The 22173-nt window shown below is 32.4% G+C and overlaps 1 protein-coding gene across 1 annotated transcript; it reads left to right on the top strand.

Annotated features, from left to right (window-relative positions):
* The first annotated feature begins 423 nt into the window (after window positions 1–423).
* Window positions 424–1696, top strand: MKK9 (MAP kinase kinase 9). The gene has a single exon (XM_007036883.3). The coding sequence runs from the start codon at window positions 527–529 to the stop codon at window positions 1487–1489; it is 963 nt and encodes a 320-aa protein (XP_007036945.3). The 5' UTR covers window positions 424–526; the 3' UTR covers window positions 1490–1696.
* The last annotated feature ends 20477 nt before the right edge of the window (window positions 1697–22173 follow it).

Below are 22173 nucleotides of genomic sequence, written 5' to 3'. Positions count from 1 at the left end.
TTACAATCCTAATACTAATATAATTAAAATTGGAAACCCAACACTAAACTATATACAATTATCAATTGTGTAAATAAAATATTATAATATAATAAAAGAAGCTGCAAGAAATTTTTTTGTGGTATGTAAGAACCATGCTTGACCCTCAAGTCGATTTGCTTGACTAAATTAATCCACTTTCATAATAGAAAATTTACCTTCAATATATATAAATATATATAATGTTGCGTAGGCGAAAAGAGTTTTACCATTATTTTACTCATTTAAATCACGTGCAAATATAAGAGAGAACATCCCTCACTAAAATAGAAATAAATATCGCCACCCAAATCCAACCACTTGATACTCAACCAAGCAGAAACGTAGACCCCACTGCTTCCTCTCTATCCTTTCACCTTCCTTCCTCCCCAAAAGCCGTCACTCTTTACTTTCCACTTTGCACTCCAAGTTATATAAATCCTTCTTTTTCCTTCAATTTTATCTTATCGCCAAAAGAAAAGCCTTCCACTCAACTACCCTCCCTCACATGGCAGTAGTTCGTGAACGCCGACAGGTTAATCTCCGCCTTCCGCTTCCTGACCTCTCCGATCGCTGCTCTCGCTTTCCTCTCCCACTCCCTCCTTCCGCTTCCACAACCGCCGCCGCCGCTTCTGCTTCAGTTACTATTTCCCAAACGGAGCTCGAGAAGCTCCAAGTGCTCGGCCATGGTAACGGTGGCACTGTTTATAAAGTACAACATAAACGCACCTCCAAGATTTATGCCTTGAAAGTGGTTAACGGCGACAGCGATGTGACTGTTCACAGACAAGTTTCGAGAGAGATGGAGATTCTACGACGGACGGATTCCCCTCACATCGTTCGTTGCTACGGAACATACGTGAAGCCTTCTGGGGATGTTGCTATACTCATGGAGTACATGGACGCCGGCACTTTGGATACCCTCCTCCGTACCCGCGGTACCTTCTCAGAGCCTGAACTGGCTCATATAACCAGACAAATTCTGAAAGGCTTGACTTACTTACATGCCCATAAAATCATTCACCGAGACCTCAAGCCTTCGAATCTGTTGGTGAACAAGAACATGGAGGTGAAAATAGCTGATTTTGGAGTGAGCAAGATTATGTCTCGGAGGTTGGATCCATGCAACTCTTACGTCGGAACCTGCGCTTACATGAGTCCCGAAAGGTTCGACCCTGACGCCCATGGAGGTAATTACGATGGTTACCTTGGAGATATATGGAGCTTGGGGCTTACTTTAATGGAACTTTATGTGGGTCACTTTCCGTTCCTGTCGCCGGATCAAAGACCCGACTGGGCAACCCTGATGTGTGCAATTTGCTTCGGGGATCCACCGACCTTGCCACAGGGTGCTTCCGATGAGTTCAGAAGCTTCATTGAGTGTTGCTTGCAGAAGGAGTCTAGTAAGAGGTGGACGGCCTCTCAGCTTTTGGATCACCCGTTTCTGCGTAGTCATCCGACGTCCGATTAGTTGAAACGACCCGACCCGAACATTTAGATTCTTCCGGATACCCGATCAGATTTTTTTCCCCTGCCGGGTATTGTTCATGGTGAATCTAGCGGAGGAGTTTTGTAGATACTTTCCGGATTCGGATTTTGGTTCTATTTGTTCATTCTCTTTTTGTACATTCCTCTCCTCCTTTTCCTTCAACAGTAAATTTGCTGTTGATAATGAGAACATTGAATTTATAAAATTAAGTTCTCATTTTAATGGTTGAAACTCAAATCTGATAATTAATTAGTACCATTAATTAATTTTCGTATGCTAAACTTTTCTCTTTTTAGGCATTCATTGCAAAGGATAACAGGCTATATATAAAAATCCTGTTACAATCTAGATTTAGTGATTTTGACTTGTCTACCAACTTAATTAAGCCTAACTTATGATGGTTCCTATCTAAATCGATGAAGCAAAAAGTGAAATGTTTATCACTTGAAGATTGGTTCAAATTAGACTTGGTAATTTTGTATTGGACACAAACATGACACGAGTTTAAACCGGGTTTAGATTTAGACAAATCGTATCTATTTCGTTTATTAGTCGTATCGACAACCCGCTTTTAATCATGTTATCATTGTATCTGTATAATACGTAATCCGTTTATTATTCATTTATTTAGTTGTGTTCACGTGTCATATAGACACATTTAGTATACGGTTAAAAATCACTTATTTAGCTATATAAATACTAATATTTTTATGATGATTAAAATTTATGTTGGTGCTTAATTTAAAGATTATATCATATAAAATGACATAGTGATTATTGGATTGTAGGTAGGTTTTTTCATGTAAATAGTTATGTCTCTTGGTAAAATGACATCTAAAGGTTACGAGACAAATTGAAAAAACATTACAGCTTAAAAGTTTAAATGGAAAAAGTTATCGATTCAAATTATAACTCAAAGATTATGTTTTATATAATGAATGGTTGTCCTTTCATAAAGTGATTATTATAACAATACTTTTATCCAAAGATTATATGTTGTAAAATATAAAGATGTCTTTTAGATAAAGTGGTACTTTAATGAAAGGGTTGTGTCCTTGAAAAGGAAACACTTGCAAGCTTATATAAAAGGGCTTGTTGTCAAAACAAAAATCAAGAGAAATAAAAAGTGTTATCTTTTGAAAAAAAAAAAACTTTAACACTTGAGTTCTCATCATCTATCAAAAGAATTCAAATTTTCTATAATCACTTGTTACAGGAAGTAAGTTCTAAGAACAAACAATTTTGCAAACTCTTTGATGTATCTAGCGGTTTATTCTTGTAAAATGTAAAAATGAAGTTAGACATTGGCTTCATTGTATCCCTAAAGATATTTGCATAATTTCTCTTTTGCATACCGAGTGATGTAGGTGAAATAAGTCTTAAAGATAATATCTATTAAAAAGCTCGTCTTGAAGTCAATTTTACTGATTCTTTAAATTTCATCTAAACCCCATTTGCAACAATAATTTATTGATGTTGAATTTTATTATATTTGGTAAATATTATGGTATTTATATTTTTTTTTGTTATAAATTTGAATTATATAATCATATTTTACTTATACATATTTCAATTTAATCGTTTTAATTGTGTAAATCGTATCAATCATATAAACAAGTTATAAATAATTTAAATTTTAATTATATAAATCGTGTCATACAAAATTTAACTCGACACATTTAATAAATGTGATAATCGTGTCACGTTACACGTTTATTAAATATATTTTGTGTACGTATTTAAAATCTTGATATAATTAATTAATTGTATTTTGTTTCTATTTATCCGTATAACTGTTAATACTTTATATTTACATCACATTATAAATACGATATGATTAAAACACAAATATACGAATTATCAAATCTAGAACAATAACATTTATTTGTTGCAATAACAGGTGATTTTGCGGTTGAGTAATATTGATTACTTATTATAATACTAACCAATGAAAAAAGTCATTCTTTCTTCTTTTTTTTTTTAAAAAAAAGGGGTAATTCTCAATGTCTCATGTCCAATTCTTCAGAAAAAGCAGATTAAGATATTTTAATTTTATATGGAATTATTTTTTTCAATTTCATATTGAATAAGCAGGGTATCTAACACTTATAAACGTCTTCAAAAGTTAAAGCAACTCACAGGTTTATAATGTTTTTTGAAAAAGAAAATTAAATATTAAGAAAAAAAAAGACAAATGTGAGAAAGAGAGAAAGCTCACTATTTACACATGTCCCACGTGTAGCAATCGGAAGGTGATCGGCCCTTCAGCCCATCATATTCCAAGACCCGTCGGCTGCAGTGACTTGAAAGTAAAAAGACGAAAGCGGCTGGTTCCAGGGAGATTCCCTTCCCAAGTTGCGATGAACAGATAGGTGATAAAGAAAGGGACGTTGCATTTCTTGGCTCCTCACTAAACGCCAGCATACAAACAAAAACCTGAAAAAGATTGATATAAAATTATTTATTTATTTATTTATTTATATAGATATTTTTTAATTGAAATAAGTGAATTCTAATTTTATTTTTTTTAAAATAAAAATTTATATATTAATTAATAAATCAAATATTTGATATTATTTATATAAATATATTAATAAAGAAATCTTCTAATACTTTTCAATTCAAATTCAAATTCAAATAAAATAAAAAAAATAGTTATATTTGGATGCATGAGGGCCAGGCCAGTGGATTATTGTAAGCTGATAAAGACATACCCAACGAAAACCGACAATGTATCTAAATCAGAAGCTGGGAGGATGCATGAACCTTAACAACACCTGTACCAACTGCCAAATTAAATTAGTCGCCAACCCATCATCGTTCCTGATTGACGTCAGCCCCCATGCCTAATGTTTGTTTCATTTGGCACTGAAATCTTTCTCTCCTTTATCCTTCTGAGGAGGAATTGTGAGTGCCGGTTCGGTGTTTTTGACTTTCACTTATGTTGCAATATTTGGTATACATTAAAAAGTATTAATAAAAGTTATAAAAAGCTCATATTGTAGTGTTTGATTTAAAAATATTTTATTAAAAAAATAATATTAATTTACAAAATTATTTTTATATATGAAAATAAAAAATTTAATAAATTTACTTTTTTATGTAAATTTTAATTTTTTTAAATTTTATCTTTCAAAATAATGAACAATAACATGACAAAAATAGCATCATATTTAAATAATAATTATTTAAATTTTAAAATACGTGAAGTTTTTAAATTTTTATTTTTAATTTTTGTAGTAATGTTTAGGACTATTAAAAGTAGTTATTATTTTGTAATAATGTCTAGAACTAATACAAGAATAAAAAAAATCATCCAAAGAGTTCTTTTAACTTTTTTGCCCATTTTTGACAACATTAATTTTGACTTGTCATTGAACTTCTTTAGTTAATAATTTTTCACTTTTATTTTTTAAAAATAAATAACAAATGCTTTTAATAATATTAGTAGTAATTGTTATGAAAATATAAATTTAAAGTACAAATAAAGATAACTTGAAAGAATAATTGAAGAGAAGAAACAAAATATTTAAAGGAGAGAAGAGATCTTATTGAAGTGTGTGTTTACAAATGAACTGAGGTGGCCTATTTATAAGCAAATAACTTTCTTATCTTAATAGAATTTACAAGATAAAGATAACACTTAGGGATTAGATGGATTAAATCCTAATTCAGTCTAATTTACATCAAATCTAGATATAGATAGCATAACTGGATATTCACAAAAATATTCGTAACACTGCTCGTTGAATATCCATTGTATTAAAAATATACTTCGTTAAAACCTTACAAGGAAAAAACCTTATGGGAAGAATTTGAGTTAAGAAAAAAATAGTATATAATTCTTTTCAAGAATACGCTTATAAAATACTACCTTATTAAAAACCTTATAAAGAAAAACTCAGTAGGAAAAACCTTGATGAAGGAAAAGAGTAAAATGTGTATTTTACTCCCCTTGATGACTGCATTATTTAATATCTTTAAAACAACGCATCTTGATCTTTTGTACCAACTTTTTGAATGTTGCAGTAGGAAGGGATTTAGTAAAAAATATGCTAGATTGTCACTTGAATGAATTTGTTGAATACTAATATCACCATTTTCTAAGAGATCATGGGTGAAGAAGAATTTTGGCGAAATACGTTTTGTTCGATCGTCTTTAACGTATCCTTCCTTTAATTTTGCTATGCAAGTAGTATTATCCTCATATAATGTTGTTGGAATTTCTTTTTTAGTTGATAAGCCACATGTTTTTCGAATATGTTGAGTTACCGATCTTAACTAGACACATTCATGACTTGTCTTATGAATTGCTAAAATTTCTGTATGATTAGAAGAAGTAACAACTATAGTTTGTTTTACAAAATGTCATGAAATAGCCGTATCTCCATATGTGAATAAGTAACCTATCTAGGATCGGGCTTTGTGTAGATCTGATAAATATCCTGCATTTGCATAACCAATTAAATATGATTTTAATGCATTTGAATAATATAGTCTCATATCCATTGTTCATCGAAGATATCGAAGTATATGTTTAATTCTATTCCAATGTCTTCGAGTTGGAGAAGAACTATATATTGCTAATAAATTCATAGCAAATGATATATCAGGTCATGTATTGCTAGCAAGATACATTAGTACTCCAATTGTACTAAGATATGGTACTTCAAGACCAAGAAGTTTTTCATTATCCTTACGAGGTCAAAAAGGTTCTTTTTTCACATTTAATGATCTTATAACCATTGGTGAACTCAATGGATGTGCTTTATCCATATAAAATTATTTTAGCACTTTCACTATATAATTAGATTGATGGACAAAAATTTCATTTTTCAAGTGTTCAATCTAAAGACCCAAGCAAAACTTTGTTTTTCCAAGGTCTTTCATCTCAAATTCGTTCTTTAAGTAATCCGCGACTTTTGATAACTCTTCAGGAGTTCTAATCATGTTTAGATCATCAACATAAACAGCAATTATCACAAATTTAGATCTGAATTTTTTTATAAAAACACATGGGTATATAGGATCATTTTTATAGCATTCTTTCGACAAATATTCACTAAGGCGATTATAACATATGTGCCCAGATTGTTTTAATCCATATAAAGATTTATTTAATTTGATCGAATAAATCTTTCGAGAATTCAAATTCTGTGCTTCAGGCAACTTAAATCCTTCAAGGATTTTCATATAGATATCATTATCAAGTGAGCCATATAAATAGGCTGTAACTACATCTATTAGATGCAGTTCAAGCTTTTCATGTATTAACAGACTAATTAAATATCGAAATGTAATTGCATCCACCATAAGAGAATATGTCTCTTCATAATTTGTCACGACCCGAAACCTCCCTCGGGCCCATGACAACCACCGCGATGTCCCAATTGACACTCATTTCTCGAAATGCCAATCAGAACCTCGCAAGGCTTACATATCAGTTTCTTGCCTTTTCTGCGAGCAATTGTTTTTAAACATTCCATTTTAAACAATTTTTAGTAGTTTCCTGCTCAAGTAAATCAAAAGACAAAAATATTTTAAAAGGATTTATAGATAAATATCACTATTCAAAATATTGATTAAAATATAGCATTTTTTTATATAAAACAATATTTATAAAAACACGTGTAAGAAATTTTTTGTAACGTGTAAGCAAAATAAATTCACACATACAAAAATTTACAAAGTTATAATGTACAATAATGGTTACAATGACAAGTGGCCCAAAATACACTCAGTATTGGTGTTAGAAACCTACTGTCTGTGTGGTAGAGATGTCAACTGGAATCCTCGACAAAATAGGGTATCTACAAGCTACCACAGACCTGAAATATTTGGAAAGGAGGTGGGTGAGATTTTGCAATCCCAATGGGTAAACAGACATTATCATAAATATCTAAAGGCGAGTAACAGGGAGGCAAGTTTAAACAACAAATCACAAACCATTTCATAATATTTTCAATTTATTTCTTAAACCATAAAATATTTGTAATTTACCAAAACAGTTGTTAAGGCTTATGTCTTTTATAAAAGAAAACAAGGCTCAAGCCAAAACTAATCCTCGGGGATACCTTGGCCGAGGTATCTAATCGAGTCCGCCAAGGTTGTTATAACATTTACGTGTGAAACACATTTTTATTTTTAAAACAAGTCGTTCCTTGGCGTTGGCCGAGTTACACATTCACGTGGGGGTTCGACGTGAAGTGAGCTCTAATACTACCCAGCGAGTTACCCTCCTCGCCTCTACAACTGGAGTAACTATATAACCGGGTTTACCGTGCCCCTCTAATAGGTAGTCCACGGAAACCCGTCACTGCAGTGACTAACCCACCAATTTGAATAAAATTTCGACAGTATAACGTGACTTTTATTTATTTATCCAGCCTGCATAGTAAAAACAGCTTACATAAATTTCCCAATGCACTTACAAAATATAGCCACATATACTTATATCTCATAAGCCATTCATAGGAAAATATATAATTTTTAAGACAGTTAACAGCTTCAAATTACTCAATTTCATAATCAACACAATATATTTTTTTTGTCACATTTATTTCTAGAACATCAAAAATCCTATTTTAATCTCATTTTCGTTTCATAAAATACATAAAGAGCATTTTTAAAATAACTCTAGATAATTCACAATAATAATAGGTTTACTCACCGTTTGTACAAACTAATTACTTTTTAGGTGCCCCGATAACTACTCATCGGGTACGATTTTCTTGCCTTTACCGGAAGGCTCTCCTCCTAGACACATTGCAAAAATTTACTCAATTCATCACATTAATGCTAAATCTCTATATATTTGACTTAAATCCTATACTAATGCATGGTATGAAATGCAATAGCCAAAAATGGCTTAAACGCGGTATTAACCTATTTTTAGCACTTTACCCGATAAATTGCTAACGCGCTCCATTTTACCTCTAAATCATCCCATTCTCTCTCCAACATTTCTAACCATTAAATATCAGCCAATAACCTTCTAAAATCACCAAAATCAGTTCACTTTCCTCCTTGAAAAATTCAGCCAAAAATGAGACATTAACTCGGTAAATTTTCTACTTTGTTTTTCTATCACATTTAACCATTTTTCATCATTTTCTCTTCATTTCTCTTAGAATAAAAATAAGATCATCATCATTGTACCTCATTGCAGATTCAGCCAAGGGTGGGTATTGTGAAAATTTAATGCTTTCTTGCCTAATTTAATTTCTAAACACATTTAACTAACTAAAACTACCAATGTAACTAAAAATCAAAACCTAAAAATTTCAAAATCTCTCCCCTAGAATTCCGTCCAGCCCTTGATGTTACTTTTAGATCTCTCTCCTCAAGCATGCTAAATGGAAACAAAGGCATAAGAAAGGTAGAAATCAAGCTAAAGTCGAAAAATCTTACCGTTAGACGCGTAAACGGGTGAAAAACGCGAATTCCCCTTTGAATTTTCTTGTTTCTCTTTGGTTTTTCTTTTTTTCTTCCTTTCCTCTCTATTTCCTCTCTTGTTCTTCCTTATGGCTGGCCAGCACTTAAAATGGGGTTTAAATGGGCTGACTTTTCATTAAAATAATATTATATCATTAAAAAAATACCACGTGTCACTTTCCCATTGGCCCATTTTTAAAATTTCATCCATTTGTTTCCAAATTTTCACCATACACTTGTCCCACATATCCATAGCTTAGATAAAATTCTCAGACTTATCCAAAGTCTCGGTGGAGTAATTTTTGAAATTTACACTTTTGCCCCCATAAAAGTGAAAAATTACATTTTTGCCCAAAAAACTGAAAAATTGTCCATAGACATATTTTTCATCCCTTATACTCATACCATTCTCCAATTTGTCAAATTTGATCTAAATTCTCTCAAAATCTCAAATTTTATCTGCAGGTGGCAAAATTACGATTTTGCCCCTACACTCTAGAAATCACCAGAATTAAACTTTTTCACTTCCTATCATCAAATTATACTCCAAATAGTTAATCTTGGTCAAAAATTTCACTCCATTATCAAATTATTATCGTAGGTGGCAAAATGATGATTGTACCACTAAACATCAAAATTTTCAATTTTACCCCTAATGAACCCTCGAACTCCGAACAATCATTTTTAGTCATTCCTAGACTATAAAATATTAAATTTTGTCCTACAATTCCTATTTGAACTAGTTCGAGGTTAAATCAACTCAAGTGTGCCGTTAGGTACGATACCAAGTTTCGTCTATTTTTAAGTGCTTTCCTAGCATAATAACATGCTACTCAGTGCATGTATGTCATGACATGTGTTTATAGGGTCGGGTTTTACATAATCAATATCAAGTTTTTGGGTAAAACCTTGTGCGACAAGCCGTACTTTATATTTCACAATCTTATCTTTCTCATTTTGATTCAACACAAATATCCATTTATATCTCACTAGTTTTATGCCATTTGGTGTGCAGACTACAGGTCCAAAATCTTCATGTTTTGCAGGTGAATTCAATTCCACTTTAATTGTATCTTTCCACATTGGCCAATCATTTCTATGTCTACATTCTTCAATAGATGTAGGTTCAAGATTCTCATTTTCTTTTTTAATATTGAGCGCTACATTGTATGCAAAAATATCATCTACGTTTATTTCATTTCGGTTCCTTCTTTTTCTCGTCATAACATAATTTATTAAGATTTTTCATTTTCACTGATTTTAGCTACTTGATTTCTTCTGGAATTATGTTAGAGGTCTCTTATGGAGTTTTTGTTGCCTTTTCTTGACCATTTTGAATATTTGCTCCTTTGCTTTTTCGAGGATTTTTATCTTTGGAACCGATTAGTCTCCCATGCTTTTGGCGTGTCTTAGACTCATTAGCAATAGCAGATTGTCCTACATCAATTCTGATTAGAGCATTTGTAACTGACATATGAGATTTAGTTACTCTTTTGGGTCAGTAAATGCGTTTGACAACTGATTTGTTATATTTTGCAAATGAATTATCTTTTGAACTTCTTGTTCATATTGATTCATGTGAGGATCAAAACTAGATAATGATAATGTATTCCAAGATATTTCCTTTTTCAGTTGTTTATTTTCTCCCCCAAATATTAGAAAAATTATTTCATCAAAATGACAATCAGCAAACCTTGTAGTGAATAAATGTCATGTTGAGGGTTCTAGATATTTAATTATAGATAAAGATTCATATACAACATATATTCCTAATGTCACAGCCCAAATTCCGATCTAAATTTCTATGCAAACCCAAACAAGTCATGGCTATAAAAATTAGATTTTTAGATCCAAGTTTTGCGTTGTTATGAAGGGAACAATAAAGATAAACATACAATAAATAATCACAAACCTATGCAAAGGAGTAAGACAAAATATTTATTTTTCTTACTATATTTGCATCTCGTTAGGAGAATTTAACACTGTTAGCTTTAAAATTATTATAGTTTTGATTATGACAAAATGATGAAATTTGCTTCAATATTATTTGAGTAATCTTTGACAAATTCTTGAAATAATTTAACTCCCATACATTTGTTCTTACATAGACACAAGCTTGACTCTTGAAGTTATTGAACTATATCTATAAGCTTGTATGACTTAAGTATATGAGTGCTTATGATTCCTATTCATTAAAGTTTGATTTAAAGATTAAAGAAAAATCTAGATGCACTCATTAAGGGGAAGTTTTGAATATCTTTTTTAATGATGGCAAAACAGGAGAGAAAGAAAAGTAAGTTAAATTGAGTGTGATAGGTTTTCATGTTTAATTTATCTGTGTGATGCTTAGTTAGGATTTTATTGAATATTATGTGCTAGTTATTATGGATATTCAATATATCTTGCTTAGCTATTGTGGGCATTGTATATCTTGTTCAGCTGTTATGGATATGATAAATAGTTTATTGCAAATCTTTAAAGAAAACTAGATGCATTGACTAAGGGGGAGCACCTCATTATGCATAAAGATTTGAAGCATTCATATTTAACATAGACATTCCATTCTTAATCTTGGAGTGTTTTGTGATCATCAAAAATAAGAGATAGAGAATGTTGACTCTATATGTTTTTGATGATGGCAAAATATTCCCATTTCATTTGTGTCTAATGCCTTTACTTGAGTGTGCAGGAAAATTAATGTATGAAATTAATAAATCAATCTTTCAAAGTGCATATCAAAAGAAAAAGGGAGATAAAAATAATAAGACATAACTGAGTAACAAGGAGGAAGCTTATTGGTAAGACAGGGAAGAACATTGGTTGATCAAATTTTAAATTGGAGAAATGGCGGGTTGAAGAGTTTGAGAAACAGAATTAGTTTAGTCGACCAAGTCAGTTGACTAAGTGCTCTCTGCCAGAATCTGCAAACTAGAAACAGACCCAACTTAGTCAACCAAGTCAGTCGATTAAGAACTCTCTGTCTGCAATTTGAACCAGAGCACTACAAGACAGATTAACGGCTAGAACTCATCCTCAACTGTTTTCAACGGTCATAAACTATCAAACTGCCATCAGAGTTGTTTCTCCAAGTATAAAAAGGTCTTTCAATGGTTAGAAATCAATTTTTTGAGAGAATTGAAGGCTTTCAACTGATATAAAGCTAAAAAATTAGAAAATCTTCTCTACACCTTATCACACTTAAACGCCAATCTTTGTAATAGTGTTCAGCATTTCATCTTGTACCATCTAGATCAAGTAAGTGATCATAGGTACTTCTTTATTTCTTCTCTTCTCTACACTTAGAGTGAGCAAGTCACTCTAAGGGATTTATTCAAGCTTGGCTTGCTTGATTGAGTGTAAAGGTTCCAACTTAGCCTAGAAAAGTTGGTTGTTGGGTTTTGGTTGATCCCGGTAAAAACTATTATTGTAGGTTGTGGTTGAGCTTTTGAAAAATCACTTTGGATTTTGGTTGAGTCTGTGAAAAACCATTGTGAAAGGTTGTGGTTGAGCCTTTGAAAAATCACTTTGGGTTTTGGTTGATCCCGTGAAAAACCATTGCTAAAGGTTCTGGCTGAGCTTGCAAAAAGCCATTATAAAAGCTTGGTGGAAGCTTGTGAATTCCACTGTTTTTAGTGATTTGGTTTGAAATATCCTTTGTTGAACAATCAAGGTAGTGGATGTAAGTTTTGGACCGAACCACTCTAAATTGCTGTGCATTGTCTACTCTGTTTTTGTTTCCTTAAGTTCTGGAAATTAGTTTCCAATCTTGTCAAGAGCCAAATTGTGCTAGTCACTCCCCCTTTAGCACATATTATAGGGACCAACAAACACTGTAGATTGACAATCCAAATCCTAAAATGCTTTCACTCATTTAAGTCATTGCATCAAACAATTGAAAACTTTTTCAAAGGTAACCATGCCATTTTTGAAATTTCGGTTTCTATTTGTTTCCTTATGTAGGTAATTAAGTGTTCTTCTCGTTTAAATTTCAAACTTCTCCCGCTATGTATTTTAAGTTAAGTAATGCACAATATATTTATATCTTCTATTTCTAAAAGAAAGGTGAAATGTACAACAGATATATGCTAGTATTAATCTATGTTGTTAACATTTATCATGAATTAATGAAAATCCATTGATAATAGTATTGTTAAGAGTATTGTTTTGCCAAGCACCCAGAAAATCTCCCAAAAACGTGATAGCATAACATTGCAATAAAGACATTTAATAGCATGCATGAACACAATAGCACACAATGTGAACAATTTTGTAGCTATACTTGTTTTGTTTTTTTTGAAAAGTAATCATTTATTGCTGCTAAGACATAGTTTAGTGGCTTATTAAGTGCATAAAGAACAAGAAAGAGAAAATAACCCCATAGTATTTAAAGTAGATAGACTTGGGGATGTTTAGATACATTAACTACTGCACAATAAATTCTAGCAAGCTAAACTTGTTGTCCGAATTTTGATAACCAGTTATCCTAGTCTCAACTTGCAAAAATCTCAATTTTCTCAAATATATGTTAGAATCCCACATACAGAGAGTTAGTAGCATATCATTCCACCACGATTCAATTTTAAGAAACTCTCGCTCCCGTACAATTTTATCTCTACACATTGTCCAAATCAAATTGTATTACTCAAAAGTCTTCCTCCATTTGGATTTTGAACTTTAGCTTTCATGTCAATCAAATCTCCATGTTCAAACATCTACAATTCAAAATTTGCTTGTGGATAATTCATCTTCCAAAGCACTTAGAATTTTAACAAGTTAGACATGTTGTTTGAATTTGGACATATGGATTTTCATATTCTCATCTTGATAGAATTTCAATTTTCTCAATTCACACTATATCCAATGATAATGAGAAACTTGTAGCCCCCTTTTAATTTGGATTAGGAAGTTTCAATCCCATCCATCTATATCACTCCACCATGACCTAATAAAATTGAACTGCTTAAAAGTCCTCATTCATTCGGATTTTGAGTTTCAACCTCTAAGTCAATCAAAATCATCACGTTCAAACATCAAAAAATACAAATATTGCTGTGTATATCTCATCATCATATTAACCTTCTAGCTTGTTCACTTAGGAATTAATTCTGCTGCTGTTCACCTATCAAACACCACTAAACACCACTATCTACATTAAAATTCCACATAAGATTATGACTTCCTTAGTTCTACCTATTCATTACCACCGTTCCTACTAAATAAATTAATTAAACACTTGTAGCAACTTAGTAGCTCTTTGTACACCCTTTTTTGCAAGCATGTCAGCATCATTAATAGCTTTTCCTAGAACAAGCTATGATTGTTAAAGAAGCTAATACCATAGAACAAATTTTAAGATTTTACCAAGACATCAACAATTTTGGATGCTTGTAGGAATTTTTTCTATGTGCAAAAATACCATACAAAATATGCTTTCAATTATGCTACAAAGATCCCATTGTCAAACGATAAAAATAACCAAGCACTAAGAGCAATAAACCAAAAAAAAAAAAAAAACACCATTAACCCAAATTCATTCAAAAAAAGGTACCCAAACAAGAAGAACACAATCAACAAGAACCAAAAAGATCCTAATTAAAGCATCACACTTTCAACACTAAAGATAAGTTTTCTCACTAACGATGAGGAAATGAATGGTGGAGCAATGAATAAGAGGGAATGGACAATAGTGGAGTGGGGTATTAGTGGATGGAAGGATGCTTTAGAGACGAGTGATGAAGAAAGAAACAAGAATGGATTAAATATTATTAACCCAAAATCATTAAAAAAAAAGTACCTAATTAAGAAAAGTATGATCAACAAGAACAAAAAAGGTTTAAAAAAAAAAAACCACGCATTGAACATTAGATATGAAGACTCACCAGAGATGAGGACATAGACGGTGAAACAACGTACAAGAGAGAGTGGATGGTAGTGGAGTGGAACGATTATGGTTGAAAGGCTACTTTAAAGAGCGAACGACTAATGAAGAGAGAGGAAAAGAATGGGTTTAATAATTAGAGTTAACTGGGTATTATGTGGGAGAGTAATTTTTAAACTTGATAATGGTTATTTTCTTTCAATCAATTTATTTTCTTATTCTCACCCTTTTGAAATAGGTATTACTAAGGGGATTTCAATAATGACTATTTTAGCCCTTTCTAGAATGACCATTTCATTAAAACAAATGTAACCTTTAACTTAGTAATAGCAATAACCATTTCCCCCAACTAAACACGTTATTAAGCTCAACTAGACTTGTTTTTTTCCCAAATCAAATTCAATCTTTTGTAGTTGACTAAAATTTGGTAGCTTACCCAAATTGAATATTTAACAAATTTCTTTCTCATGGGGGAAGAAAGATGAAGGAAATATAAAAGATTTAGGCTAGTTATTAACACTACAAATAAATTTTTCCAAGACACACCAATTTGCTATTTGGGGCACAACAAACTTGGCCACATGTTTCTCATGTGTTGGCACAAGCAAAATATCAGCTATAGTCACTCCCTTGTTCAAGTCGCATGTATCGACCTCTATAGATGAAGACGGTGATGAAGGCTTATCTAAGTTGGGATATACAACAAGAAAAACACCATTGACCCAAAATCTTTAAAAAAAAAAAAAAAATTACCCAAGCGAAAAGAGCACAATCAACAACAAAAAAGGTCCCAAAATGAAACACCATGGCTTCAACACTGGAGATGATTTTTCTCATCGGGGAAAAGGACATGGATGGTGGTGCAACAAATGAAAGGGAGTGGATGACAATGGAGCGACGTAGCAGTGGATGGAAGGCTACTTTAGAAAGAAGTGATGAAGAAACAAGAATGGGTTAAATACCATTAACCCAAATTCATTAAAAAAAAAGTACCCAAGCATGAAAAGCTCAATTGGCAAGAACAAAAAGGTCTTAAAGGAAAAAAAAAAACACCATGCTTTCAACACTAGAAATGAGGAAATGGATGGTGGAGCAACGAATGAAAGGGAGTGAATACTAGTGGAACCAGGAGATAATGAACAGAAGGTTGTTTTAGAGAGGAAATGAGTGATGAAGAGAGAGAAAAAAGAATGTGTTAAATAGCTAGAGTTAATTGGGTAATATATAAGAGAGTAATTTTTGAAATTATTAAGTAGTATTTTCATTCATGTTGGCTCCATTAGTTTTTGATGATAATAAAACATTCTCATTCATTTGTGTCTAATATTTTTACTTGAGTGTGCAGGACAGGAATTGTATGCCAATGATAAATAAATTATTCCAAGGGACATATAAAAAATTATATGTATAAGAAGCCATAATTAATCAACAAAACAAAAGCTTTTTAGTTGAATAATAAAAGGTTAGTCAGCTAAAATTCAAATTAGAAGTTGGCGGGCTCAAGAGTATTGAGAAGCAGAAAATACTTAATCGACCAAGAAATGGGTTAGTCGACTAAAAGTCAACTGCTAGAAATCTGGACTTCAAGACAGAACCAACTTAATCGACTAAGAAGGAAGTTAATCGACTAAGTGCTCATTGCCAGAAGTAGAGAACAAAATACAGAAGCAACTTAGACGACTAAGATATCAGTTAGTCGACTAAGAGCATTTTGCCAGAAAATTTAAATTGTGCACTGGAAGGCAGATTAACTGCTAGAACTGTAACAAAACTATTTCCAACGGTCAAAAACTGCCTACCACCTATTAGAGCTAATTTTTCAAGTATTTAAGAGGCTTCCAACGACTAGAAATGTAATTAAGACTTCCAAGAACAAAAAGAGCTTAAAAACCAGCAAAAATTCTCTACATTCTTCTGCACTTCACGCCTATTCTTATAAAAGATTCAAGCACTTCACTTTATACCATTTAGATAAATTCAGTGATCATAGGTACACTTTTATTTCTCTTTTCTTGGTATACTTAGAGTGTGGGAGACACTCTAAGGGATTTAATCAAGCTTGGATTGCTTGATTGAGTGTATAAGTTCTAACTTAGCCTAAAAAAGTTAGTTGTTAGGTTTTAGTAGATTCCGATAAAAACTATTATGAAAGGTTTTGGCTAGGCCTAGTAAAAGCCATTGTAAAGCTTGGTGAAAGCTTGTGAATTTCACCTTTTATAGTGGACTGATTTGAAAAATTTTTGGTTGAATAATCAAGGTAGTGGATGTAGCTTTTAGACCGAACCACTATAAATTCTGGTGTGATTGTCTGCTCTATTTTTAGTTTTTCATTCCTTTAAATCTCTCTTTTATCTTGCATTTGTGCTCGATTAGAAGTTAATTCTTGTAAGAGCCAAAAAGTGCTATTCACCTTCTTCTAGCATATTTACTTGGGACCAACAAGTGGTATCAGAGCAAGTTCCCTGTTCTTAAGGTCTAACACCCTTTGGGAAGATCCAAATGGCTATTCAAAAATCAGTAGTGGCTAAGGGATAATCAATAAACAGACAATCTTTGTTCAATAGCTCAAATTACCCATATTGGAGTACTAGGATGTCAATATACATTAGAGCAATAGATTATGAGATGTGGGATGTTATAACTGATGGTCCCTTTATTCCTTCAACCTTAAATGTTATAACCAACGAGATGATTCCTAAGCCAAGGTTTGAATAGATCGAAGCTGAAACCAAAAGAGTCCAAACCAACTTTAAGGCAATTAATACACTGTATTGTGCTTTAACTTCCACTGAATTCAATAAAGTGTCAAGTTGTACCATAGCTGAACAAGTGTGGGATAAACTTAGGATTATTCATGAATGGACTTCATAAGTTAAGGAGTTCAAGATAGCCCTCTTAACCCACAATTATGAGATATTTAAGATGGAACTTGGAGAAGATATCACCAGCATGTTAGATTCACAAACATCACAAAAAAATTAAGTTAGTTAGACAAACCAATTGCTAAGCATAAAATTGTTAAAAGACTTCTTAGAAGCCTACAAAAAGATTAGAAGCCAAAGGTGACTACCATCTGTGAAGCCAAGGACTTAAATGTTATAACTTTGGATGAAATTTGTGGTTCTCTTCTCACTCATGAGCTGGAACTCAAGAAAGAGGAAGAAGAAGAGGAAGACAAAAGAGAAGCAAAGGAAAAGAAGAAAATTATTACTTTAAAAGCTAGTATCCTTGAAGAAGAATTGGATAATCTATCTTGTGATGATGATGAGGAGATGGCTATGGTTGCAAGAAGGTTCAGAAAACTTATGGGCCAAAGAAACCGAAGACTGGCTAGAAGATGGTATAAAAGAAAACAAGGCCCTTCATGGAAAACCAAAAATAAAAATGAGTCCAACAAGAAGGAAGAGCTTATATGCTTTGAATGCAAGAAGCTAGGACACTTCAAGTCTAAATGCCCCATGTTGAAGGAGGAAACTCCAAAGAAAAACAGAAAATCAAAGAAGGCAATGGTGGTTGCTACTTGGTCAGATAGTGATACTTCAAGTTCTGATGATGAAGAAGAAAAAGCTTAAGAAAGAGCTAATCTATGTCTGATGGAAAAGGATGATGAATCCAAGGTATCTTCATCCCCTTGTGATATTTCAATTGATGAATTACAATAACAGTATGAGTGTCTTTATGATGAATTTGAGAAACTTGTATCAAAATATAAAACTCTAAAAAGAAAAATCGCATCTCTTGAGACTGATTTGCAAAAAGATAAAACATGACTTCAATTCTGTTTTTGAGCAAAGGAATTTTTTACAAATTGAATTAGAGCATTCAAAAATAGATTTTGAAACTCTAAAATTAGAATTGAAAAACAAAATAGAAGCCTTGCAAAAGGCAGTTAAAGAAAATGCTGATCTTAAAAGTTTGAAGAAAGAAACATCAAGGAGGAACACATACTTTAAGAAAAATTCTGATAACACCTCATCTAGATGTTACAATTGTAAAAAATTTGGACATTTATCTTATGACTACTATAGAGATAGAAACATGCAGAAAATAAGAAAAATTTGAGTTCCAAAAGGATCCTATATTGCAGCTAACCTTCAAGGACCCATCAGTGTATGGGTACCTATTAAAAAAAACTGAAAATCTGTTTTATAGGAAACCAAATATCTCTCATCTTAGGAGTTTTGGCTGTAAATGTTTTGTATTGAACAATGGAAAATATCCTCTAGGAAAGTTTGATGCAAAGAGTGATGAGGCAATATTTTTAGGATATGCATTAAACTCAAAGGCCTATACAGTTTTTAACAAAAGGACTTTAACTGTTAAGGAATCAATCCATGTAGTTTTTGATGAATCAAATGCCTTGCAAAAGGAAATTCCTGCTGATGAAGATGATATGGATGATCTTGAAAGACAAATGGAAGAAATGAATTTAGATGACAAGAAAAACAGTGAAGCAAAGTCCCTAAGAAAAGAAACAGAACCTCCTCCTTTAGAAACATTACAAAGAAACGAAAATCAGCATAATGACCTTTTAAAAAGATGGAGATATGTGAAAGACCATCCACAAGAACTGATCATAGGAGATATTACACAAAGTGTCAAAACTAGGAGATGGGTTAGAGAGACATGTGAGTTTTCAGTTTTCATATCTCAAATTGAGCTTGAGAGCTTTGAAGAAGTTGAAAAAGTGGAAAACTGGGTAATGGCCATGCAAGAGGATCTTGATCAATTCAAAGGAAACAGTGTGTGGTTGTCATAGCCCAATTTTTAGGCCATGACCGACGCATAGGCCCAATGGGCTCAACCCACTAAGCCTAAGCAAGCCTACTTATTTGATCTTATACATTAATCCCTATTGGTTTAGAATCCAAAGCTCGAAATTTTCAAATACCATTTCTTTGAAAACGATTCATAAAACCCAATCATACATTCATAATGGCATCATCCACCAATATATTCATTAATAGATTAACAATGATTCTTAATGTTCACATTAAATATTCACATACATTTAATTAGACCTTGACCGTCAGCGGAGTGACTCTGGGCACGATTGATAATACTTAGTGTCACATTAAACCTACCGAGCAATGTACAGGGAGGAGCACCTCGTCCTTGGATCCAATCACCTTTAAGTCAGGAAGCCGAAAACATGAATTTTAAAAACGTGAGTATAAACTCAGTTAGTGAACATAAGAAGGGAACAAACATCAATACGGGAGGTTTTAGAAATCATGATGCATTTATGTTGAAGACAATGCAATTTAACTCAATTTCTTGTCACGATGGAAATCTGTCTTTGTTGTGGTGAAAATTAAGTGGAAACCGTTTTTGAAGTTTTAACATTCAAAAATCAATGCAACCACAATATAATTTCCAAAAACCTCTATATATATATATATATATATATATATATATATAACCACCGGCCTCGCCCCCAACTCTGTCTCAGCTTATGTGCACTACCACACCGCACATAGCCGGGTCAGCACAGCTAATGTGCATTCATACACCGTACATGGCTGGGTCAGCACAGCTCATGTGCACTCCTACACCGCACATGGCTAGGTCATAATTAACACACAAAAATATCTTTTAATGTATCATATACACATCAACATAATGTAGAAACTAATGAATTCATCATGTTCATATCTCATAATATCAAAACATTTCATCAAGGGCTTGTTCCCATGCAACTTTTAAAGAAAAACCAACAAAATATTTCAAGTAGCTCAATCAAGCATAAAATCATTTATTCCAAAACATTTTAATGCAAGTTCACTCACCTGGCAACAATGAGATATTAAGTTGCTATTTGTTCGGAGGTGTCTTTAATTATTTTCATTGGCTGGTCGCTCGTTATTTATTCCGGCACGCCCCTATAATACTTTAACTTTATCTTTGCACTTCCTAGCAATAATACGAACTCAATATATTAAATTACATATGTATACGAGTAGCACTTCAATCAATTAATCCTTACTCAAATTTATATTTTTCCTCCTATCATGAAACCATCTTCAATTAACTCACATCTTAATACATTTTTACTAATATTACTTATATCCATTGCTTACGTAATTCCTTAAATTATATCACCGACAACTTAATTATGATGTCACGTGTCTACTTCAGCCTTTCTAAATAATTTCCACCCAAATCCATCTTATATTTCCACACATAATCCACATATATGGCAGCAACAATCATTCTCACTTTCACTCGATTATTTCCTAGTTTACACGCATCGTTATCTATCTAACTTTCAATACTTTGTTTCTCAATCCTCCATCCACAATATTCCTTTTTCATTTCTTTCAAATGACATGCCATACAATTTTAACAACCATAATTTCCCACAATATTCAACCAACTGTAGGCTTTAAAACATAGTGTTAAGCTTACCGTTTTCCTTTTCCACTTTGAATGTACCCATGGGTTTATTGGCTTACATGTTATCAATTTTTCTCCAATCAAGCCAATCTTTGCTGCCACAAGAGATTTCTCTAAGTCACTAACTCATTTTCAAAGACTACTTAAGCCAAAAACAAGAATTCTTACCATTCCTTGCTTGAATCACCAAAACCAAGCTTTGTCGTCCTTTCTCTCTTTTTCTTTCTTCTTCTCCTAGAGTTTATATGTGCTGAAAATTGGGGTTAGAAGTTGTAACTTTGGTGCACAAGAAGTTGGGAGAAGAATGAAGCAAGAAGAGAAAAGAAATGAAAAGAAAACAAGGAAAGAAAATGAAAGAAAATTAGTTTTCCATGGGAGAATGAGAGAATGGCGTTGGAAGCTTCAAGAATGTAGAAGAAAATATCTTATTGGGAGGATAAGGACTGTTTTGGGCTGATAAGGATGACAATCAAAGCTTCTTTTGGAACCTTTGACCAAACTTTATGCAAAATTACCATTTTACCCTTTAAGTTTCTTTCCATTTTAATTTAGTCCTCCCAATACTCATTTAACTCCAATTTCCTTCTATTATCTTCTTCTATATATGTACAAACAAAGTATGTAGTTGGTACTCCAACGCAGTGTCCCCATCATATTTAAAATATTTATTTACCTGCACTATCTTTACTTAATAAAGACACGCGGCACCATTAACGTCATTTTTCTCCGAAATTTTTCTCATTCTTCTTCTCCCCCACTTAGGTTACCCATATACTCCTTTTTCATGAAATATTTTGACACTGAATAAAATATTAATATTTTAATATTATTTTATTAATAAAATATTATTTTATTCTAAAAATTTTCTCTTGTCTCCTCTTGTCCCCTTGGTACCCAGAATACCTTATTATGCCTCAATTGACTTACGAATCACTTTTTATCTGCCAAATTCTTCTTC

Source organism: Theobroma cacao, chromosome 3, assembly GCF_053813885.1.
Source record: "Theobroma cacao isolate CCN51 chromosome 3, ASM5381388v1, whole genome shotgun sequence".
NCBI lineage: Eukaryota > Viridiplantae > Streptophyta > Magnoliopsida > Malvales > Malvaceae > Theobroma > Theobroma cacao.
Note: the sequence above shows the minus strand (reverse complement) of the source record. Positions and strands in the feature narration are given on the sequence as shown.